The 25,556-nt window shown below is 43.6% G+C and overlaps 1 protein-coding gene across 7 annotated transcripts in view; it reads left to right on the top strand.

The window, feature by feature from the left end:
* The window catches only part of NUSAP1 (nucleolar and spindle associated protein 1), a 43,303-nt gene that overhangs the window by 6,894 nt on the left and 10,853 nt on the right, over window positions 1-25,556 (top strand). The window contains exons 2-7 of one of the 7 annotated variants that reach the window (XM_009005531.5): window positions 1,300-1,368; window positions 5,705-5,848; window positions 7,140-7,293; window positions 12,536-12,637; window positions 14,257-14,366; window positions 19,350-19,534. In XM_009005531.5, coding sequence (XP_009003779.1) covers window positions 1,300-1,368; window positions 5,705-5,848; window positions 7,140-7,293; window positions 12,536-12,637; window positions 14,257-14,366; window positions 19,350-19,534 — 764 coding nt within the window. Of the gene's footprint in view, window positions 1-1,299; window positions 1,369-5,704; window positions 5,849-7,136; window positions 7,294-12,535; window positions 12,638-14,256; window positions 14,367-19,346; window positions 19,535-25,556 lie in introns of all 7 variants that reach the window. The other 6 variants (XM_009005530.5, XM_009005529.5, XM_002753523.7 and 3 more) reach the window with 6 other exon arrangements.

The raw sequence follows: 25,556 nt of genomic DNA, 5'->3' as shown, positions 1-25,556 counted from the left end.
GTATTCTGGTATAGTGGATTGGAAGATGTGGCTTAGACTTGCACCACAAGCAAAAGCTTCAGCACAAACCAAATTTCAGGATCTTTGCCATTCTCTCTACTAGACACATGGCCCATCATAAAAGGTGTAAGAAGAATAGAGCCAAACCTGGTGGCCAGGCACATGTTGAGAAGGATGGCTCTGGCCCTCAACTGCATGGCTGGGTGGAAGAGGAAGAAAAGAGAACCCAACCAATAAACTTGACTTTTAAAGCACAGAAAAATGTAACCAACCAAATTAATATTCTTCTTTCAGGAAAGAACAACAAGGAAAGCTTTCCTAGGTTAGGAAGAGAAGCTCAGTGTTCCCTTCCCTCCACAAGGACCTATAACCATCCCCCTGAGACCCTATCACCTTTTGCATTCCTCATCTTAGGGACTGTACCACACTTCACCAGCTGTCCAAGCCAGAAAACTTGGCATAACAAAGTTTCCCTCTTCTTCAACTCTCATGTTCATATTGATTTCACTTCCTAAGAGGGTTTTGACTCCATCCACATTGCCTTAATTGTGCTCTAATTCAGGCCACAGCATCTCTGGTTTCCTACCTTAGCCTCCTAGCTGTTTCCTTGTCTTCAGTCTCATCCCCATCAAAATCATCTTGCACATTGTGCAGGTAGAGTAATCATTCTGAGTAATGCAGAATTGGTCACCCACTGCCTTACTGCAAACTCTTCAGAGATTGCCCTTTTCTCTGAGAGTAAAGTTCATACTCTTTAAAGGCTTGCAAGACCTGGCAACATGAGGCCCCTGCTCACTTTCCCAGCATTGTCTCCTGCTATCTCCTGCAACAGCTCCATGCTCCAGCCACACTGAACTTCAGTTCTGCAAACTCCACCCTCATTGTTGCCTTGCTGTGCTATTCCTCTACCTGTTTCTCTACATTCAGCTCTCCTGTTCATGCTTTAGATCTCAGCAATTAGAGACATCACATCTTTATCTGAGAATTGCCCTGTGCAGATACTTGCTGAAGTCTACCCTAGCAGTCCCAACTTTAATGGCCACACCTACCTATGTTCCCAAGACAGCCTGAGCCTCATAGCATGGGCATTTACCCCACTGTATCGCAATTCCCTCTTTCCTTGTCTAACTTTTCCACTCGGATGTGAAATTCCTTAGAGCAGAGACCCCCTTCTATCTAAGTAATGGTTCCCATCCTATGGTCTGACCAGAGTACATTTAATGAATACAAGAACAGCAGAAAATGTTCGTTGTCTTTCTTGTTTGATTTTTGGCTCTGATTATAAGATCCCTCTTGCAGGCAGACAAGTTGCTAAAAGCCTTGAAAGGCCACATTAATCGTGAGGCAAGAAAAGGAAATGAGAATCAGGTGAGTAATGTTTTTTATGTTTACCTGTTAGCTAGCAAAAGAATCATATTTAGTTAATGGGCAATTAACACACAACTCGAGATGACTTAAGACATGCTGTTGGCCGGCTGTGGTGGCTCACACCATTGCACTTCAGCCTGGGTGACAGAGGGAGACCCTGTCTCAAAAAAAAAAAAGAGAGAAAGAAATACCAATAGATAACCAACAATCATGAGACATTTGAGGAAAGTTAAAAAGAAAATGGACTGGGCATAGAGGCTTACGCCTATAATCCCAGCATTTTGGGAGGCTAAAGCAGGAGGATGTCTTCAGCCTAGGAGTTCACAACCGGCTTGGGTAACATAAGGAGACCCTATTTCTACAAAATTAAAACAATTAGCTAGGTGTGGTGACACATACCTGTGGACCCAGCTGATTGGGAGGGTCAGTTGTGCTGAGGAAATAGAGGCTGCAGTGAACTCTGAGCAAGCTACTGTAATCCAGCCTGGGCAACAGAGCAAGATATTATCTCTAAAAAAGAAGGAAATAAAAAGATGACCCTAAAGGGAAATGAAGATAATACAAAAAATAACTGATAGCTTGTTGTTTTGTTTTATTTTTTTGAGACAGAGTCTCACTCTGTTATCTAGGCTGGAGTGCAGTGGCATGATCTCGGCTGACTGCAACCTGTGCCTCCCAGGTTCAAGTGATTCTCATGCCTTACCCTCCTGGGCTTACTTTCCTAGCAAAAATGCAATTATTGCTCCTCTAGAACATTTTACCTTTGTACCATTTTTTTTTTTTTTCTTAGACAGAGTTTTGCTCTTGTTGCCCAGGCTGGGGTGCAATGGCGTGATCTCAGCTCACCGCAACCTCCAACTCCCGGGTCAGGCGATTCTCCTGCCTTAGCCTCCTGAGTAGCTGGGATTACAGGCACACACCACGATGCCCAGCTAACTTTTTTGTATTTTTAGTAGAGACAGAGTTTCTCCATGTTGGCCAGGCTGGTCTCGAGTTCCTGACCAATACCTTGGCCTCTGAAAGTGCTGGGATTACAGGTATGAGCCACTGCATCTGGCCAACAGCTTTTTTTTCTTTTCTCAAGATGGAGTCTCATCTTGCCATCATCTTTGTAGGAGAATTATACCACTTTAGTCACTCTATTAGTTACTTTTATTGTGGTTTTTTTTTTTTAGACAGAGTTTGCTCTTGTCGCCCAGGCTGGAGTGCAGTGGCGTGATCTCGTCTCACTGCAACCCTCGGGTTCAAGTAATTCTCCTGCCTCAGCCTCCTGAGTAGCTGGGACTACAGGCACATGCCATCATGCCCGGCTACTTTTTTGTATTTTTACCGTAGAGATGAGGTTTCACCGTGTTAGCCAGGGTGGTCTCAATCTCCTGACTTCGTGATCTGCCTGCCTTGGCCTCCCAAAGTGCTGGGATTACAGGTGTGAGCCACCACACCCAGCCCAGCTTGTTTTTTAAAAAGTATTACAATGACTTACTGATTTATCAACTCTTAAAATAAAGCTAGGTAGACTAAGCATAGATGATACAATTAAGGTTATATAACAAAGCCAGGCATGGTGGCTAACACCTGAAATCCCAACACTTTGGGAGGCCGAGACAGGCAGACTGCTTAAGCCCAGGAGTTTGAGACCAGCCTGGACAACATAGCAAAACTCTGTCTCTACAAAAAATATAAAAATTAGCTGGGCGTGGTGGAGTGCCCATGTAGTCCTAGCTCAGCTACTAGGGAGGCTAAGGTGGAAGGATCACTTGAGCCCGGGAAGTCATGGCTGCAGTGAGCCAAGATCATGCCACTATACTCCATCCTGGGCAATGGGAGTGAGACCCTGTCTCAAAAAAAAACAAAAAGAGACAGAAAAAATAAGATTATAAAACAGACTATAAATGTTATCAACTTTGATGCCAATAATGAATAGATGACAGAACTTGGGAAGTGAAAGGAAGAACAAGAGGTATAGTGACATACAAAGGTGCCAATATCTGTAGCTTAGAGGATATATTGCCTATAGTTGTACAACAAGATTTAAATGTATATATAAAAGTAACTAAAGCCGGGTGCAGTGGCTCACATCTGTAATCCCAGCACTTTGGGAGGCCAAGGCGGGCAGAGGAGTTCAAGAATACCCTGGCCAACATGGTGAAACCCTGTCTCTATTAAAAATTTAAAAATTGGCCGGGCCTAGTAATTCACGCCTATAATCCCAGCACTTTGGGAGGCCAAGGCAGGCGGATCACCTGAGGTCAGGAGACCAGCCTGGCCAACATGGCAAAACCCTGTCTGCAAAAAATAAAAAAAGCTTCCAGGCATAGTGGCATGCACCTGTAATCCCAGCTACTTGGGAGGCTAAGGTGGGAGAATTGCTTGAAACCTGGAAGGCAGAGGTTGCAGAGAGCTGACGTCGTACCACTGAACTTTAGCCTGAGCAACAGAGCCAGACTTCATCCAAAACACAAAAACAAAAAAATACAAAAATTAGCCAGGTGTGGTGTCATGCACCTATAGTCCCAGCTACTCAGGAGGCTGAGGCGGGAGAATTGCTTGAACCCAGGAGGTGGACGTTGCAGTGAGCCAAGATCACCCTATTGCACTCCAGCCTGGGTGTCAAGAGCAAAACTCTGTCTCAAAAGAAAAAAACGGTAAAAGTAATAGAGTGACAAAAGTGGTATAATTCTCTTAGGAAGATGAGAGTACAAATAAGCTAAACTTTAGCATGTGATAGGCACTAAAAATAGGGAAATATGAATGAATATCCCATCCTGTCAGCAAATCACTAGAGATATGTAAATAACCACCTGAACTTAAGCCTCATGAATAACAAGGTTGGGCAGAGAACCAATTGTTTTTCTTTTTTTGTTTTGAGACACAGTCTCACTTTGTCACCCAGGCTCGAGTGCAGTGGTGCAATCTGGGCTCACTACAACCTCTGCCTCCCGAGTAGCCGGGATTACAGATGCATGCCACCATGCCTAGCTAATTTTTTGTATTTTTAGTAGAGACAGGGTTTCACCATGTTTGCCAGGCTAGTCTTCAACTCCTGACCACGAGTAATCCTTCCCATCTGCCTCCCAAGGTGCTGGCATTATAGTTGAGCCACTACACCCGGCCCCAGTTGCTTTCATTATAATCTTTTCTATGGTATTTGATTTTTTTCAGCCATATGTATGTATTGGTTCATCTTTTTAAATTAGCATTTACTTACAACAAAATACATAAACACCAAAACCAAATCAAGGTTTTTCTTTACAGTTTCCAGGTAAGATAACATGCTTAAGAAGGACTTCATCAGCTGGGCACTGTGGCTCACACCTGTAATACCAGCACTTCAGGAGGCTAATGTGGGGGGATCATGAGATCAGGAAATCAAGACCAGCCTGGCTAACACAGTGAAACCCCATCTGTTTCAAAAAATTATTCAAAAATAAAATACAAAAATTAGCCAGATGTGGTGGCACGTGCCTGTAGTCCCAGCTACTTGGGACGCTGAGGCAGGAGAATCTCTTGAACCCAGGAGATAAAGGTTGCAGTGAGCTCAGATTGGGCCACAGCACTCCCGTCTGGGCGACAGAACAAGACTCTATCTCAAAAAATATATGAATAAATAAATAAAATATAAAAAAGAAGGACTTCCTCACATTCATGATAATATATTCACCTATTTCTTTTCTAGTGTGCTTTTATAGTTCAACTTTTGCATTTAAATCTTTAATTTCATGGCCAGGCGCGGTGGTTTGTGCCTGTAATTCCAGCACTTCAGGAGGCTGAGGTGGGCACATCCCTTGAGCCCAGGAGTTCTAGATAACTCCAGGCAACATGGCAAAACCCCATCCTCTACAAAAAAAATACAAAATATTAGCCAGGTGTGGTGCACACCTATAGTTCCAGCTACTCAGGCAGCTGAAGTGGGAGGATTGCCTGAGCCCAGAAAGTCCAGACTCCAATGAGCCCTGATTATGACACTGCACTCCAGCCTGCGTGACAGAATAAGACCCTATCTCCAAAACATCTAACGAAATAAAATGATCCTTCCGGATTTCATTTTGGTGTGAAAGAATGAGAATGGACCAAGTTTTCCAGCCATCAAAAAACTCCTGGCCTCAGGTGATCCACTTGACATGGATTTCCCAAAGTTTTGGGATTACAGGTGTGAGCCACCATGCCTGGCCTAATACTCTATAATTCTTGTGTTTGCCAACAATTTAGTGTTAGAGAGTTTTAAAATTTTTCTTTTGCATCTGTAATATGTTTTTTATTCAGTCTAAATTCTGATTCTTTCTGAGCATTATAACTATATACATAGCACATAGCAGATTAATACCTCTCTTTTCAGGATGAATGTCAAACTTCTGCATCCTCTTGTGATGAGACTGAGATACAGATCAGCAGCCAGGAACAAGCTGAGAGAGAGCCAACTGGCCATGTCACCAAAACAAGGAGAAGGCACAAGACTATCCGTGTGGACCCTGACTCCCAGGTGAATGGATATTTACAAGCTGAAAATAAACCACCACCTATGCCAAAATTGGCATATTCTTAAGCTTTCTTTCTAAATTCCCATGTGATGTCATATGTTTGTAAGCTTGCTATGTACTGTAAGCTTCATGAAAACCCATACCCGAAGAAAATCAAAACAAAAATGAAAAAAAAAAAGCAGACCCAAGTCCAGCTGCTCATCACTGCATCTCAGGGCTTCTCCCTCAGGAAGCACTTTTTAAGTATTAAGCTCACATTAAATATTCGTTGTATAACTATGAACATTCATTACGTGTTTACTTAAGGGAAATGCAGTAGATAGGAAGAAAAGAGAAACAAACATTAAATGTGCTTTTTTGTTATTTTGTGTGTGAGACAGAGTCTTGCTCTGTCACCAGGCGCCAGGCTGGAGTGCAGTGGCGCGATCTCGGCTCACTGCAACCTCAGTTTCCTAGGTTTAAGCAATTCTCCTACCTTAGCCTCCCGAGTAGCTGGGATTACAGGATGCCTGCCACCATACCCAGCTAATTTTTTGCATTTTTAGTAGAGATGGGGTTTCACCATGTTGGCCAGGCTGGTCTCAAACTCCTGACCTCAAGTAATCCGCCCTCCTCGGCCTCCCCAAAGTGTTGGGATTACAGGTTACAGGCATGAGCCACCATGCCCAGCCTTTTTGTTTGTTTGTTTTCTGAGATGGAGTTTCACTCTCGTTGTCCAGTATGGAGTGCAAAGGCATGATCTCAGCTCACTGCAACCTCTGCCTCCTGGGTTCAAGCAATTCTCCTGCCTTGCCTCTGCCTCCCAAGTAGCTGGGATTACAGGTGCCCACCACTATGCCCAGCTAATTTTTATATTTTCAGTAGACATAGGATTTCACCATGTTGACCAGGCTGGTCTCAAACTCCTGACCTCAGGTGATCCATGCATCTCGAGCTCCCAAAGTTCTGGGATTATGAGCATGAGCCACCAGGCCTGGCGCCGAAACAGTGTATTACTTTTCTTTTCTATCTTCATATAGTTATTTGCTCAGTAGACTATCTAGGTTTCTTCATTTGTCCTTGCTAAGACAGCTAATCTCGCACCTGTTAATGTGCCCTAGTATCTCTTATTCTCAAATGTATGTTCTCGTGACACTTAATAATGCAGAGAACCAAATCTGCCACCAAAAATCTCATTCTCCTACTTTTCTTCCTTTGACCCCTTTTTCTCCTCATTCTGGTACTTATCTTTAGAAGGCAGCAATTCTTATTTATCATCGAAATCTTTTATTTCCTTTTTTAAATTTGTAGCAGGATCATTCAGAAACAAAAATAAGTGATCCCAGTAAATTCCAGAATCATGAAAAGCAGGAAAGCCAGGATTTCAGAACAACTGCAAAAGGTTATTCTCCAGACGAGCACCAAGGAGCTAAGAATGCTGTTTCCTCAGGAAAACGCAGAATAAATGGTATGTCAGGTAACTTTTTAAAAACCAGAATTGCAGTCAGGCACAGTGGCTCATACCAGCACTTTGAGAGGCCAAGACAGGCAGATCACGTGAAGTCAGGAGTTCAAGACCAGCCTGGCCAACATGGTGAAACCCCATGTCTACTAAAAATAAAAATTAGCAAGGTGTGGTAGCATGCACCTGTTGTCCCAGCTACTCAGGAGGCTGAGGCCGGAGAATTGCTTGAACCCGGGAGGTGGAAGTTGCAGTGAGCCAAGATTGAGCTACTGCACTCCAGCCTGGGTGGCAGTGAGACTCCATCTCAAAAAAAAAAACAGAATTGCTAGAAGTAGCCATGTACATTAATATCTTAGGACTGTCATGACAAAGTACCACAAACTGGCGGCTTAGAACAACAGAAATTTACTCTTTCATAGTTCTAGAGGCTGGAAGTCCAAAATCAATGTGTCAGCAAGACCATGTTTCTCTGAGACTCTGGGTGGAATCCTTCTTTGCGTCTGACTACTTTGCGATGGCTGTCGATGCCTGGTGTCCACACCCAGCCATGAAACCCTGTTTCTACTAAAAGTACAAAAGAGGCACTGAGGCACACACCTTCAATCCCAGCTACTCAGGAGGCTGAGGTGGGAGAATTACTTGAACCTGGCAGGTATAGGTTGCAGCTGTATCATGCCAGTCTCTGGCTCTGACAGTGCATGACATTCTCTGTGTCTTCTTAATAGGACACCAGTTATATTGTATTAGGATCCATCCAAATAGGTCAGGCATAGTGGCTCATGCCTGTACTCCCATTACTTTAGGAAGTCAAGGTAGGAGGATTGCTTGTGCCTAGGAGTTCTGGACCAGCCTGGGCAACATGGTGAGAACCTGTCTCTACAAAAAGAATTAGCCAGCCATGATGGTGCACACCTGTGGTCCCAGCTACTCAGGAGGCTGCGGTGAGGTCACTTGAACCCAGGAGGTTAAGGCTGCCATTAGCCATGTTCATACTACTTTATCCCTGCCTGGACACAGCGAGGGATGTGTCAAAAAATTAAAAGAAGGTCCAAATGACTTCATTTTAAGTTTATTGCAGCTGAAAAAAAAGCCTGTATCTAAATAAGGTCATATGACAGGGATCAGTTGCTAGGACTTCAATATATCTTTTAGGAGCCTACAATTCAACCCACAGCACGATGTTATACAATTTCTTTCCTTTTTTTTTTTTGAGGTGGAGTCTTGCTGTGTTGCCCAGGCTGGAGTGCAATGCAGTGATCTTGGCTCACTGCAACCTCCGCCTCCCTAGTTCAAGGGATTCTCCCGCCTCAGCCTCCTGAATAGCTGGGATTATAGGCGCATGCCATTATGCCTGGCTAATTTTTGTATTTTTAGTAGAGGTGGGTGTTTCACCATGTTGATCGGGCTGGTGTTGAACTCCTGACCTCAGGTAATTTACCTGCCTTGCCCTCCCAAATTGCTGGGATTACAGGTATAAGCCACCATGCCTGACCTGTTATAGAATTTCTAAGTGTTGGGCTGGGCTTGGTGGCTCACACCTGTAATCCTAGCACTTTGGAAAGCCAAGGGGGACGGATCACTTAAGGCCATGAGTTTGAGATCAGCCTGGCCAACGTTGCAAAACCCTGTTGTTTTATTTTATTTTATTGGGATGGAGTCTCACTCTGCCACCCGTCGCCCAGGCTAGAGTGCAGTGGTACAATCTCAGCTCACTGCAGCCTCCACCTCCCAGGTTCAAGCGATTCTCCTGCCTCAGTCTCCTGAGTAGCTGGGACTACAGTCACATGCCACCACACTCAGCTAATTTTTTATTTTTACTAGAGACAGGGTTTCACCATGTTGGCCAGGCTGGTCTTGAACTCCTGACCTCAGGTGATCCACCCACCTCAGCTTTCCTAAAGTGCTGGGGTTACAGGTGTGAGCCACAGTGCCCAGCTGTGAAACACTGTTTCTACTAAAAATACAAAAATTAACCAAGCACTGAGGCACACACCTGTAATCCCAGCTACTCAGGAGGCTAAGGCAGGAGAATTGCTTGAACCCGGGAGGTGTAGGTTACAGTGAGCTGAGATCACACCAGAGGTTTAGTAGGCAAAAGAAAGAGAAAGGAGAATAGCCCTCTCTAGTGAGAGAGAGGAGCTTTTGAAAAGAAAGACCCAATTGTTATTATTATTTGAGACAGAATCTTGCTCTGTTGCCCAGGCTGGAGTGCAGTGGCACAATCTCAGCTCACTGCAGCCTCAGCCTCCCAAGTAGCTGGAACTAAAGGCATGCACCACCATGCCCGGCTAATTTTTGTATTTTTAGTAGAGCCGGGGTTTCGCCATGTTGCCAAGGCTGGTCTCGAACTCCTGAACTCCCTACTTCAGCCTCCCAAAATGCTGGGTTTACAGGGGTGAGCCACCATGCCTGGCCAACATTTTTTAATACAGGCTAGTTTTTTCTTCTCTGACTTGGTTTGTCTAATATGTCCTTATGTTTAGATTCAGACTATGGGCTGTTGGCAGGAATCCCACAAAGCAATGCTGTTGCTTCCTCTGTAAGCACCCTAGGAGGCACAAGTGCTGATTTTTCCTATGACTAGTCATGTTAACTTCTACCAGTTGTTTATGGTGGTGTCTGCTAGTAACTTTGTGAAGTTACGTTTTTACCACTTGTAATGAATAAGTATCCTGTGCAGAGTTACTCCACATAAATATCCTTTGTTTGTTTTTTGTTTTGAGATTGAGTCTCTCTTTTTTCACCCAGGCGGGAGTGTAGTGGCACTATGTCAGCTCACTGCAACCTTCGCCTCCCAGGCTCAAGTAAATCTACTGTCTCACCTTCCCAAGTAGCTGGGATTACAGGTGTGCACCACCATGCCTGGCTACTTTTTGTATTTTCAGTAGAGACAAAGTTTCACCATGTTGGCCAGGCTGGTCTCCAACTCCTGACCTCAGGTGATCCACCTGCTTCGGCTGCCCGAAGTACAAGGATTACAGGTGTGAGCCACCAAGCCCTGCCAAATATCCTGTTTCTCATGAAACTTTCACTTTCTGGTTTTAGAGCCAAAGTATAAGCAGAAGCCCCTGCAGCCATATCAACTCTGACAGACATTCTTTTGCCTTGTTTTATGGATACATTGGGGAATCGTAAGGATAACAACAACTTTAGAAATGGTATTTCTTGGAAACCCACTTGCTTGTAAACCAGTGGATGAAAGAAAAGAAAAAAATAATTGAGATGAAAACTCATGGTGTATTTTTAAAATAGATTGTCTCAAGTTGAAAAAGATGTAAGATCGAGGCTTTCTTCTATTTGTAGATTAGACTCAACTCTATAGCATATTATACGGGGCCCTTTAACCTATTACCTGTCCTATTCTAAATGTCTTCCACTCCCTCTTATGCACTCTACATTTTGGCAATTTCAGCCTACCTCAGTCTCTCTCTGAATGTCATTATTTTCACTGTAGTACATCTTTATATATCAGTATTATTCCCTCTGCCTGCGATGGTACTTTTCCTTCCTTCCCTAATGAATTCCATTAAGGTAAAAAAACAAATGACAGAATGTGGAAAATGATTATGTAAATGGAAAAAAATACCAAACCTAATATATAACATAATTTCAACTGGATTAAAAAAAAAAATAAGCTGGCTACAGTGACACATGCCTGTGGTCCCAGCTACTCAGGAGACTGGGCAGAAGTAGCCCAGAAGTTCAAGGCCATAGTGAGACCTTGTCTATTAACAAAAGCTAACAAACTGGGTGCAGTGGCTCATGGTTGCAATCCCAACACTTTTGGAGGCCGAGGTGGGTGGATTACTTGAGGTCAGGAGTTTGAGACCAGCTTGGTTAACGGGACAAAACCCCGTCTCTAATAAAAATACAAAAATTAGCCAGATGCGGTGGCTCACACTTGTAATCCCAACTATTCAGGAGGCTAAGGCAGGAGAATCTCTTGAATCCAGGAGGCAGAAATTGCAGTGAGCCAAGATCACGCTACTGCACTCCTGCCTGGGCAACAGAGTGAAATTCTGTCTCAAAACAATCAAACAAGCAATCACAACCAAATATGAGTAACAACCAAGGAAACAGAGGAAATATGCAAAATGTTAATGGTGTTTCTTTGGCTGCTTGGATTACGTGGTTTTTATCATTTTGGTTGTAATAATATTATGTTCATATAGAAACTGAAAAGTTTCTTTTTTAACTGATATATATATTTGTTTAAATTTAATTTATATTAAATAATTTTTTAAAAAGAGAGATGGTTTGAGACCTCGTGTTGCCCAGGCTGGTCTCAAACTCTGGGTTCAAGCCATCCACCCACCTCAGCCCCTCAAAGTACTGGGATTACAGGCATGAGCCACAGCACCTGGCCAACTTTCTGATATGTTTATATAACTTCTCCACAGGTATCAGAAAATATCTGAATGTCTGCTTGAAGCATATGACCTGTAATTGTAGGAATGCTGTACCTAATTCTTTGTACTCCTTATGTACTGTTTCTACCACCGTCTTGGTAGAGCCTACCAGGTGAAAATGCTGTGTTAACTTACACATATTTCTTTTTGGAGATGGAATGTTGCTCTTGTGCAATGGCGTGATCTCGGCTCACTGCAACTTCCACCTCCCGGGTACAAACGATTCTCCTTCCTCAGCCTCTCGAGTAGCTGGGATTACAGGCGTGCACCATCACACCCAGCTAATTTTGTATTTTTAGTAGAGACTGGGTTTCTCCATGTTGGTCAAGGTGGTCTTGAACTCCCAACCTTAGGTGATCTGTCCTCTTTGGCCTCCCAAAGTGCTGGGATTACAGATGTGAGCCACTGCACCCAGCCAACTTACACATATTTCTTTTTTTTTTTTTTTTAATTATTTATATTTATTTATGTATTAAAAAAAAATTTTTTTTTTGAGACGGAGTTTTGCTCTTGTTACCCAGACTGGAGTGTAATGGCACGATCTCAGCTCACCTCAACCTCCACCTTCTGGGTTCAAGCAATTCTCCTGCCTCAGCCTCCCGAGTAGCTGGGACTACAGGCGTGCACCACCATGCCCCACTAATTTTTGTATTTTTAGTAGAGACGGGGTTTCACCTTGTTGACCAGGATGGTCTTGATCTCTTGACCTCGTGATCCACCTGCCTCGGCCTCCCAAAGTGCTGGGATTATTGGCTTGAGCCACCGCGCCCAGCCCACATATTTCTTAATGAGAACTTTTTTGAAATTCTTCATTATTTCTGTTTCTTTGGATTTAGGTAACAAAGACTCAAAGATACCTTCAGAAAGAAAGAAATCTCTCTACACAGATGAGTTATCCAAACCTGGAAAAAATAAAAGAACTGCAATAACTACTCCAAGTAAGTTTTATACACAAAGACATAATAAGTAATGGTGGAGCCACTTCAGACTGATGTTGGACTGAAATAGCTAAAAGCATAGATGCTGGAAGCAGTTTATATTCTAGTTCTCTCATTTTTTAGCTTGGAGATCTTGGAGAACTTACTTATCCTCAATAAACCAGCTTCCTCAGTGTAAAGTGGAAATAGTTATACTATAGTACCTGTTTCATCAGATTGATATATATATAAATTGAGAATACGTTTTCCACTGCTGCTTCCCTATCACAGCAAATAGTATGCAGCAGGGATTCAATAATATCTGATGAATGAATACACAAAGTACTTGGTACAATCCTCACCTTCTAGTAAGTTTTTCATAAGTCTAAGGGACTTTGTTTTTGGACATGTAATTCTTCTCTATCTTGTATTGCTGAAACATTGCTTGGCACATAGAATGTTGATTGAGTATTGTATATTTATAGTAGTTAGAATGCTGCTCATCATATATTAAACATTCAGTAAATGTTCATATACTTAATCAGAATAGGATACTGCAGGGTTCAGCAAACTGCTGCCTGTTTTGGCCTGTCTATCCTTTGAGCTAAGAATGGCTCTTACATTTTTTAAGGAATTTAAAGGCCGGGAGTGGTAGCTCACGTCTGTAATCCCAGTACTTTGGGAGGCCAAGGTAGGTGGATCACTTGAGGTCAGGAGTTCGAGATCAGCCTGGCCAACATGGTAAAACCCCATCTCTACTAAAAATATGAAAATTAGCTGAGCCGACACTCAGTTGGCAGTTGCAGTGAGCTGAGATTGTACCACTTAAAAAAAAAAAAAAAGAAGATAAAAAAGAATTTAGAAACAAGACGAATATGAAACAGAGACCATACCACCATAAAATATCTTTTTTTTTTTTTTTTTTTTGAGGCAGAGTCTTGCCCTGTCACGCAGGCTGCAGTATAGTGGTACAATCTTGACTCACTTGCAACTTCCACCTCCTGGGTTCAAGCAGTTTTCTGCCTCAGCCTCCCAAGTAGCTGGGATTACAGGTGCCCACCACCACACCCTGCTAATTTTTGTATTTTTAGTAGAGATGGTTTCACTGTATTGGCCAGGCTGGTCTGGAACTCCTGACCTCATGATCCACCCACCTCAGCCTTCCAGAGTGCTGGGATTGCAGGCATAAGCCACCATGCTCGACCCTAAAATAATTTATCTTGCACTTTATTGAAAAAGTTTGTCAGTCCTTGACATAGAGCATTATAAAATATCAAATTCATGATTAACTAACACTCAACTAATTGGTAGGAGGGAAGATAAATCTTTTTTTTTAACCTCAGAGTCTCAGCCCAGAGAAGATAAATCTTCTACTCTCATCCTCTGAACTAAACCAAGATGTCAATTTAGTGAAATTAGACAATAAGGAGATGTGAATGTTTGATGATTTATAAGATGAATGTGCTTTGCCCCTGAGTTTCCAAAAACAAAGTATTTTGAAATTAATGTTGTAGCACATATTATATTGAAGTTGAATGTCAGGGCGGCAAAGAAGAAAATAAGTTTTAACAGAAAAACAGAAAAGATATATAAATGGATTTTGTTTAGTTATTAATTTTTATATTGGGGACACACTCTAGACTTCAAGAAGATTCATGAAGCTCATTTTAAGAAAATGGAGTCCATTGATCAATATAGTAAGAGGAAAAAGAAACATTTTGAAGAATACAATTCCATCAGTGAACTGAAGGTATGCAGATAAAATTATGTTCTTAATGGAACTAAACTAATTTTAATTCTGTAACTATATAACACCATGGTTACAACTGGCTGTGACTCTACCAGTAGATTTGTTTGAGTTTAATACATCTTTATCTAAAACTGGCTTTCCCCTATTCTGATAATTTTCAAAATCCTCCAGCTTAAACAGTGAATCCATGGCTGGATGCAATAGCTCATGCCTATAATCCCAGCACTTGTGGAGGTCAAGGTGGATTGATCACCTGAGGTCAGGAGTTCAAGACCAGCCTGGCCAACATGGTGAAACCCTATCTCTACTAAAAATACAAAAACATCAGCTGAGGGTAGTGGTGGGCACCTGTAATCCCCGCTACTTGGGAGGCTGAGGCAGGAGAATTGCTTGAACTGGGAAGGTAGAGGTTGCAGTGAGCCAAGATGTCACCATTGCACTCCTGCCTGGGTGACAGAGTGAGACTCTGCGTCAAAAAACAAAACAAAACAAAAAACACTGAATCCTAACTGAGGAACTATTTCCCAAATTGCAATGTCATTCTGCTTTCCATATTCAGATGTTCTGCCTATTACTTTCTTTGAGGGTAAACCAACTTATGACTGAAGCCATCTTCTTTCTCTTGTCCCTTATGTAAAGGAAAATGGGTGATTAGTAGTGGAAAACCTAAAGGGTTCCTGTGGTAACAGCTCCCTTGAGGGCTTTCAGTCCAGGTCTTACAGGTCTCAGGGCCCTCTTAAGTAAGAGAAGGTGGTAAAATCAACTCTGAGGCTGAGTTAGCAGAGTAGTGATATTCTAGCAAGTTGATGTTATTGGTATCTGGTGTTAAGGGAGTGCAGAATGGAGGACAAGAAACACGTTTTTACAAATTTATTGATTTATGTATTTTTCTTAAAGACAGGGTCTCCCTATGATGCCTAGGCTGTCCTTGAACACCTAGGCTCAAGTGATCCTCCCACCTCGGCCTCCCAAAGTGCTGGGATTACAGATGTAAGCCACCAGATTATATTTATTTCTCTTGCCTGTATTTAATTATTAACCCACATGTTTATTTTACATAGCTTCCCTATTTCTCAAAAAGAATTTAAGGCCTGTTCTAAAAATAATTTAAGTTTATGGTATTAGATATAAAATAGTATGGTCAATTTAAAAGGTACAGAAAATGAGCACTATTAGTAGGTATAGTATTTATTACCATCAGTCACTCAGGTAAGTTTAAGTTTTCTGGCAACTAGGGATAAGAGGAAAACTCATTGTGTGATACCTAAGCTTCCAGGTGAGAAGCTTAATTAAAACAATAAACATTCATTGTAACAACGTAAAACTTGTTTTACGTTGCCACAATTTTTTTTTTTGGAGATGGAGTTTCGCTCTTATTGCACAGATTGGAGGGCAGTGGTGCAGTTTCAGCTCACTGCAACCTCTGCTTCCCAGGTTCAAGCAATTCTCCTGCTCTCCTGCCTCAGCCTCCCGAGTAGCTGAGTTGAGATTGTGCCCACCACACGTTGGCCTCCCTAAGTGCTGGGATTACAGGCATGAGCCACCACTCCCATCCTCACCGTTATCACATTTGAAGGCACTGTTTATCAGTTTTTTTGTTTTGTTTTGTTTTGTTTTGTTTGAGATGGAGTCTCACTCTTTCACCCAGGCTGAAGTGCAGTGGTGTGATCTTGGCTCACTGCAACCTCCACCTCCCAGGTTCAAGAGATTGTTTTGCCTCAGCCTCCCAAGTAATTAGTATTATAGGTGCCCACCACCACACTTGGCTAATATTTGTATTTGTAATTTTATTTATTTATTTATTTCAGATAGAGTCTCATTCTGTTGCCCAGGCTGCAGTGCAGTGGCGCAATCTCTGCTTACTGCAAACTCCACCTCCATTCAAACCATTCTCCCACCTCAGCCTCCTGAGTAGCTGGGACTACAGGCAGCTACCATCACACCCACCTCACCCTCCCAAGTAGCTGGGATTATAGGCAACTAGTATCACGCTCAGCTAATTTTTATATTTTTAGTAGAGACAGGGTTTCACCATGTTGGCTAGGCTGATCTTGAACTCCTGACCGCAGGTGATCCACCCACCTTGACCTCCCAAAGTGCTGGCTATTTTTATGCGGATTTGCTTTTTCTCAATTTTTACCCATTCTCATTTATCTATATTAATGGTATATATTACCTGTTATAAATACTTTTCCATTGTTTATCTTTTAACTAGATTAATGGTATCTTGCCTTGTGGAAGGTTTTTAATTGTAGTTAAATTTATCCAAGTCTTCTTTTTTTTTTTTTGAGACGGAGTTTCGCTCTTGTTACCCAGACTGGAGTGCAATGGTGCAATCTCGGCTCACTGCAACCTCCACCTCCTGGGTTCAGGCAATTCTCCTGCCTCAGCCTCCTGAGTAGCTGGGATTACAGGCACGCGCCACCATGCCCAGCTAATTTTTGTATTTTTAGTAGAGACGGGGTTTCACCATGTTGACCAGATGGTCTCGATCTGTTGACCTTGTGAGACACCTGCCTTGGCCTCCCAAAGTGCTGGGATTACAGGCTTGAGCCACCGTGCCCAGCCCAAGTCTTCCTTTTAAGGATAAGTTTTTTATAATGCTTAGAAAGGTCTTACCTTCAGCTACTCAGGAGGCTGAGGCAGGAAAAACACTTGAAGCCGGTAGGCAGAGAAGATTGCTGCAAGCTGAGATCATGCCACTGCACTTCAGCCTGGGTGACAGAGTGAGAACCTGTCTCAAAAAAGGTGGTGGGCGCCTGTAATCCCAGCTAGTTGGGATGCTGAGACAGGAGAATCACTTGAACCCAGAAGGCAGAGGTTGCATTGCCACACATACGTGTGTGTGTGTGTGTGTGTGTGTGTGTGTGTGTTGCTGGGCACAGTGGCTCATGCCTGTAATCCCAGCGCTTTGGGAGGCTGAGGTGGGTGGATCACATGAGGTCAGGAGTTCAAGACCAGCCTGGCCAATGTGGCGAAACCCCATCTATACTAAAAATATAAAAATTAGCCAGATGTGGTGGTAGGCGCCTATAATCCCAGCTACTTGGGCTGAGCCAGGATAATTGCTTGAACCCAGGAGGCAGAGGTTGCAGTGAGCCAAGATCACACCATTTTACTCCAGCATGGGCAACAGAGTGAGTCTCCATCTCAAACAGAAAGAAAGAAAGTTCTCTCTCTCTTTTTTTTCAGCTGGAGTTTCGCTCTTGTTGCCTAGGCTAAAGCGCAATGGCACAATCTTGGCTCACCACAACCTCCACCTCCTGTGTTCAAGCAATTCTCCTGCCTCAGCCTCCCCAGTAGCTGGGATTACAGGCATGCGCCACTACACCATGTTAATTTTGTATTTTTAGTAAAGACAGGGTTTCTCCATGTTGGTCAGGCTGGTCTCGAACTCCCGACCTCAGGTGATCCACCTGCCTCAGCCTCCCAAAGTGCTGGGATTACAAGTGTAAGCCACCATGCCCAGCCATTTTTTTCTTTTTTTTTTTTGAGACAGTCACACTCTGTCACCCAGGTGGTAGTACAGTGGTGCAGTGATGGCTCACTGCAGTCTCAACCTTCTGGGCTCAGGTGATCCTCCCACTTCAGCCTGCTTAGAACCTAGGACTATAGTCATACACCACTACACCCAGCTATCTTTCAGTTTTTTGTAGAGACAGATCTCGCTATGTTGTCCAGGCTGGTCTCAAACTCCTAGGCTCAAGCAGTCCTCCCTCTGCCTCACAAAGTTACTGGGATAACAGGCATGACCTACCAGATTATATTTATTTCTAGTCCCTGTATTTAGTTCTTAACCTACATTTTTGTTTTGTATATATTAATTTCAATTGTCATTTCTCAGTTGACAGGTAATATAGTTAACATTTCTTCCTTTTGCAACATATCTTTGACTAATGATAGTAAGATATTCTTTGTGCCTTGACAATATCTAAGAAAGACACCCTAAGTGAAATCCTTCAAGCATTTATTTCCTTCCCTCTTTGCTTTAGTTTTTTTGTTTTAAAGGACTTCAAAATGCTCTTGTTTGGGGATAGAGGGAGGGGGTGGAATTAATTGTAGATTCAACATGTTAAATATATAATAGTTTCTTTAAGTTTGATTATGTTTGTTTGTTTGTTTGTTTGTTTTTATAGAGACAGGGTCTCCTAATGTTGCCCAGGCTGGTCATGAACTCCTGGGCTTAAGTGATCCTCCCGCCCCAGCCTCCCAAAGTGCTGAGATTATAGAGTGTGAGCCACTACACGTAGCCTAAGTTTGTTTTTAATACTCTATATATAATGCCCTCAAATGTTCCATATTTTCAAAACCTCTTTTTTTTCCCTTTTTGGCTACGAGGTACTGTTTTCCTACATTATGTCTCTTGTGAGAAAATGCCTGGATACCTTGGCACAGTGGTTCACACCTGTAATCCAAGCACTTTGGGAGGCCAAGGCAGGCAGATTACTTGAGGTCAGGAGTTTGAGACCAGCCTGGCCAACATGGCAAAACCCTGTCTCTACTAAAAATACAAAAATTAGCTGGGCATGGTAGCAGGTGCCTGTATACCAGCTACTCAGGGGGCTAAGGTAGGAGGATCACTTGAACCTGGGAGGTGGTGGTTGCAGTCAGCCCAGCTCTCTCTCTCAAAGAAGAAAGAAAGAAGGGAAGGGAAAAGGGAAAGAGGGAAGGAAAGGAAATAAATGAATGCCTGGGTACATGGCAGCTGGGAAAGGCTTTCTCGTAACTCATTACTCAGCCACAACTGGAAATTGCTCTTCACAGCAGAATCCCCATAGCAATAAATGGCAGGTAATTGTGGAGCCAGCCAGTCAGGTAGAATAGGATGAGATAAGGTGATAGGGAAGGAAAATATTCCAAATGGAGTTACAAATGAGGGAGTAAACACAGGGATAAATGGAAATGCTCTTCTGAACTTTGCCTAGGGAGACAATACTGAATCAGAGGCCAAGCTTTTAAAATGGTGCATTTTCTTCTCAGCAGCAGCCCATCAATAAGGGAGGAGTCATGATTCCAGTACCTCCAAAAGGAAGACTCTCTGTGGCTTCTACTCCCATCAGCCAACGACGCTCTCAAGGCCAGTCTTATGGTCCTGCATGTCAGAGTACCTTGGGTCTGAAGGGGTCACTCAAGCGCTCTGCTATCTCTGCAGCTAAAACAGGTGTTAGGTAAAGAAATCACTTGAAAATGTAATGATGGACAAGATTCCACATGGATTTTATATATATATTTAAACCCATGGAGGATTGTAAAATTGGAAGGATTATATTTTTTTAAAATGTGTTTAATTGGTAAATAAGAATTGTACATATTTATGGGATACACAGTGATGTTTCCTTTTTTTTAAGGCAGAGTTTCACTCTGTTGCCCAGGCTGGAGTGCAGTGACACAATCTCGGCTCACTGCAACTTCCACCTCCGGTGTTCAAGTGATTCTCCTGCCTCAGCCTCCCTAATAGCTGAAACCACAGGCACGTGTCACCACGCCTGACTAATTTTTTTTTTTTTTGAGAGAGTCTCACTGTCACCCAGACTAGAGTACAATGGCATGAATCTTGGTTCACTGCAACATCCACCTCCTGGATTCAGGCAATTCTCCTGTCTCAGCCTCCTGAGTAGTTGGGATTACAGACACATACCAACACATCCGGCAAATTTTTGTATTTTTAGTAGAGACGGGGTTTCACCATATTGGTCAGGCTGGTTTCGAACTCCTTACCTAAGGTGATCCATTTGCCTTGGCCTCCCAAAGTGCTGGGATTACAGGTGTGAGCCACTGTACCCAGGCTTAGAAAGAGAATCTTACTCTGTTGCCAATTCTGGAGTGCAGTGGAATGGTCTTGGCTCCCTGCAACTTCCACCTCCTGGGTTCAAGTGATTCTCCTGCCTCAGCCCTCTGAGAGCTGGGATTACAGGCATGCACCACCACACCCAGCTATTTTTTGTATTTTTAGTAGAGACGGGGTTTCACCCTGTTGGCAAGGCTAGTCTCAAACTCCTGACCATAGGGGATCTGCCTGCCTCGGCCCCCCAAAGTGCTAGGATTACAGGCATGAACCACCGTATCCAGCCCAAATTTTGTATTTTTAGTAGCCCTTCCTGAGTAGCTGAGATTATAGGCACATGCCACCATGCCCAGCTAATTTTTGTATTTTTAGTAGAGACAGGGTTTCACTGTGTTATCCAGGATGATCATGATCTGCCTGCCTCTTCCTCCCTAAGTGTTGGGATTACAGGCATGAGCCACCAAGCCCGGCCCCTAGTTGTGTTTCAATACATATATTGTATGGTAGGCAGATCAGGGAAATTAGCATATCCATCATCTCAAACAGTTATCATTTTCATAGTGGGAATATTTAGTATCCTCCTTCTAGCTCTTTGAAACCATTACATCCAGCTAATTTTGCAAGTTCTCACTATGTTGTCCAGTCTGGTCATGAACTCTTAGGCTCAAGTGACTCTCCCACCTCGGCTTTCCAAAGTGCTAGGGATACAAATGTGCCATTGCACCCAGCGTTCTAGCTCTTAAATTTCTCATTCAAATCATGAATTGTTTTCTTGATTTCATTGACTTGTCTGTCTGTATTCTCTTGTATCTCACTGAGTTCCCCTAAGATTATTATTTTGAATTCTTTTTCTGGTATTTCATATATTTTCTTATGATTAGGGTTATTGGAGAATTAACATTTTTCTTTGGAGGTGACTTGTTTCCCTGCATTTTCATGGTTTATGTGTCCTTCCACTGATTTCTACACATCTGTTAGGAAAGTCACCTCTTGCAATTTTATAGAGAAGGTTTCATAGGGAAGAATATACTCATATGACTAGGTCTTGGGGTGTCAGTTAAATGCAGTGCATTGGCCTTGGTTCTAGATGGGCAAATACAGTGTCTGTGTAGTTTCTTCAGCTGTAATTCTAGTGGCATTTGCAAGTTTCTCAGTAGCCTAAGCTACTGGTGGTGATGGTGGCTTTGCCAGGTTTGGGATTGTGGGGCAGTTTCTCAGGCCTGGTATGCAGTTGCATGACTGCTTGGCTGGTCTTGGGGTATATCTACCAGAGACTGCTTACTAGGCTGCTTCTCACTAGGTGCGGTGACACAAACCTGTAATCCCAGCACTTGGGGAGGCTGAGGCAGGCGGATTGTGAGGTCAGGAGTTCGAGACCAGCCTGGCCAACATGGTGAAACCCTGTCTCTTAAAAACAAACAAAAAGGCTAGGCATGGTGGCTCACGCCTGTAATCCCAACACTTTGGGAGGCTGAAGTAGGTGGATCATGAGGTCAGGAGATTGAGACCATCCTGGCCAACATGGTGAAACCCCATCTCTACTTAAAATACAAAAAATTAACCAGGCATGCTACTGCATGCCTGTAATCCCAGCTACTCAGGAGCCTAAGGCAGGAGAATCATTTGAACCAGGGAGTCACAGGTTGCGGTGAGCCAAAATCGCGTCACTGCACTCCAGCCTGGTGATAGAAGGGAGACTCATTCTCAAAAAAAAAAAAAAAAATGGGCTGCTTCTCTGCAGGGGTGAGGCATCTCAAGGCTGTTTCTCAGGCCCTAGGCACAGGCGGCTGTGTGTGTCAGCTGCTTGAGATTCTCTCCCACTCCAGAAAGGGCATGTGGCAGTTTGGCCAGAAGGGCATGTTTGCCCTGAGCACATCTGCTTAGGCTCCAAGCAACTGGGGTCATGATGTTGAAGCCAACCCTACCAAGCCCCTGTGGGCTTGGTCAAATGAATATGGAGCTCTAGTGCTGGAGACGTGCAGTGGCTCCTGGCCCCCAGCAGACCAGAGTGCATTCCAAAAGTGGTTCTTGTCTCAAGATGGTTCTAGGCTGCAGAAGCTAATGGCAGCTAGAGTGCACGCCTTGTGCTCTTAATCCAGGGCAATGCAGGTACAGTAATTCCTGGCAGCTCTGCAAACTGGGAGACTTGGGTATTAAACATGGGTATTCTCCTATAGTAAGGACTGTAGGTGCCTGCAATAGCAATGGGGGCTGGTGGGGATCTTCAGTTTACTGTTTCTCCACAAAAGGAATCCCCTCCTGACTGCAGGCAGATCTGATTCTGGTGGCAGAGGCTAGAAGCCTCTGGCTGCCCTCCTGGGCCTCCATTCGCCACAGGTCCGTCTCCACTCCTGTGATGCACTCCAGTGCTTTCCTTTTGACACTCCAGTCAAATCTTAGCTTTTTTCTGTGGTGGCTTCCACCTGTAATTCCAGCTACTTGGGAGACTAAGGCAGGAGGATCGTCTGAGTTCACAAGTTTGAGGCCAGCCTGGGCAACATAGCTAAAGCTATCTCTAAAAATCTTAGCTGTTTATTTGTTGCCTTCATCCTTTCTTGTTGAGGGATGAATGCCAGTCATCTCCAGTTGGCCATCTTGCTGACATCACTCTCAAATATGTGTTCTTTTGCTTTTGTTTTGTAGAGATGAGGTCTTGCTATGTTGCCCAAGATGGTCTTGAACTCCTGGCCTTAAGCGATCCTCCTGCCTCAGGCTCCCAAAGTACTAAGAATACAGGCATAAGCCACAATGCCCAGATATTCTTTTTTTTTATTATTATATGACTGCCAAGATGCCTAAGGAGAAACTTTTCCATTGACTTAAATATAGAAGTGAAGCTAAATGCCCATAGAAAGTCTCTCACTGCAGTGAAGTGAAAAATTAACTCTTCCTCAAATACCAATATTATAACCTAGTGGGCACTAAAGTAACATCGCTATCTCATGCCCCATTGATCCCTCTTTTTGTTTACTTGTAACTTTTCTGACATCAAGGTCACCTTCAACTGGGACTCTCCCCATAGACAAAAATCTTCCGATTACTTCTAATATCAAAACTTTATTTTCTACTTTTTTTTTTTTGAGACAGAATCTCGCGCTGTCACCCAGGCTGGAGTGCAATGGCGCAATCTCGGTTCATTGCAACCTCCACCTCCTTCATTCAAGCGATTCTAATGCCTCAGCTTCCTGAGTAGCTGGGATTACAGGTGTACACCATCATGCTTGGCTAATCTTTCTTTTCTTTTCTTTCCCCTCCCTTCTCTTCCTCTCCCCTCCCCTCCCCGCCCCTTTCTTTTTCAAGACAGATTCTCACTCTGTCGCACAGGCTGGAGTGCAGTGGTGCAACCTTGGCTCACTACAACCTTTGACTCCTGGGTTCAAACAGTTCTCCTGCCTCAGCCTCCCAAGTACCTGGGACTACAAGCACCTGCCACCATGCCTGGCTACATTTTTTGTATCTTCAGTAGGATGGAGTTTCACTATGTTGGCCAGGCTGGACTTGAACTCCAGACCTAGTGATCTGCCTGCCCCAGCCTCCCAAAGTGCTAGGATTACAGGCTTGAGCCACCGTGCCCAGCCCCTTCAACATAGTTTTTAAAACTAAAAAGTGTCTTTAAGCTTGGAATTCTATGTATTGAATTCGCTTGGTATATGAAGTACCTATAAAAGGTGGTTCTGATTTCACTTAAGAACGTTATGGGCCAGGTGTGGTGGCTCACGCCTGTAATCCCTGCACTTTAGGAGACTGAGGTCAGTGGATCACCTGAGGTCAGGAGTTCAAGACCAGCCATGAACAACATGGTGAAACCTCATCTTTATTAAAAATACATATTTATCCAGGCATGGTGGTCCCCAACTATAATCCTAGCTATTTCGGAGGCTGAGACAGGAGAATCACTTGAACCCAGGATGTAGAGGTTGTAGTGAGCCAAGATCACACCATTGCACTCCATTCTGGGCAACAAGAGTGAAATTTCATCTCAAAAAAAAAAAAAGAACGCCATGGTCAGAGGATTGGCCCTTGCTGCACTGCAATGTACAGATGGGTCTGGACTTCACACCATAAGACACCATTAATTGAATTGAAGGCTTGTTGTTATTTCATGAACCATTAAGAAAAATCACTGCTGGCTGGACAAAGTGGCTCACACCTGTAATCCCAGCACTTTGGGAGGCCAAATGGGCAAATAGCTTAAGCCCAGGAGTTTGAGACCAGCCTGGCCAACATGGCAAAACTCCATCTCTACTAAAAATGTAAAAATCAGCCAGGAGTGGCTGGGCACGGTGGCTCACACCTGTAATACCAGCACTTTGGGAGGCTGAGGTGGGTGGATCACCTGAGATCAGGAGTTCGAGACCATCATGGCCAACATGGTGAAACCCTGTCTCTACTGAAAATACAAAATTGGCCAGGCGTGGTGGCATATGCCTGTAATCCCAGCTACTCAAGAGGCTGAGGCAGGAGAATCGCTTGATCCCGGAAGACGGAGGTTGCAATGAGCCAAGATCGCACCATTGCACTCCAGCCTTGGCAACAGAGCAAAAACTCCATCTCAAAAAAAAAAAAAAGGCCATGGTGGCTCACGCCTGTAATCCCAGCAATTCAGGAGGCTGAGGCAGGTGAATTACCTAAAGTCAGGAGTTCCAGACCAGCCTGGCCAACATGGCAAAACCCCATCTCTACTACAAATACAAAAATTAACCAGCTGTGATGGCAGGCACCTGTAATCCCAGCTGCTCAGGAAGCTAAGGCTGGAGACACACTTGAACCCAGGAAGCAGAGGTTGTAATGAGCTGAGATTGAGCCACTGCACTCCAGCCTAGGGGATAGAACGAGACTCTTGACTCCAATTAAAAGAAAAAGTTTAGCCAGGCACAGTGGCTCACACTAATAGTCCCAGCTATTCAGGAGGCCGAGGCAGGAAAATGGCTTGAGCCTAGGAGGCAGAGGTTGCAGTGAACCAAGATCACACCACTCACTGTACTCCAGCCTGGGTGATAAAGCCAGAACGTTTCTTAAGAAAAATCACTGCCAATTAACTACTGACATGATGTCAATTATAGAAAAACACATCCTAATTTTAGAGATATTAAAATGTAGAAAAAATGCTGTCAGTGAATCAATCAAATACATTCATAGCAATTTGCCATATGTAAAGAATGGGGTTGGCCAGATGCAGTGACTTACACCTGTAATCCCAACACTTTGGAAGGTCAAAGTGGGCAGATCACGAGATCAGGAGTACAGCCTGACCAACATGGTAAAACCCCGTCTCTACTAAAAATACACAAATTAGCCAGACGTGGTGATGGGTGCCTGTAATCCCGGCTACTCAAGAGGCTGAGACAGGAACATTGCTTGAACCCAGGAGGCAGAGGTTGCAGTGAGCTGAGATCATGATACTG

The sequence above is a fragment of the Callithrix jacchus genome, chromosome 8 (genome assembly GCF_049354715.1).
Source record: "Callithrix jacchus isolate 240 chromosome 8, calJac240_pri, whole genome shotgun sequence".
Taxonomy (NCBI): domain Eukaryota; kingdom Metazoa; phylum Chordata; class Mammalia; order Primates; family Cebidae; genus Callithrix; species Callithrix jacchus.
The sequence above is the reverse complement of the archived record's forward strand: the minus strand, read 5'-3'. Positions and strand labels throughout refer to the sequence as shown.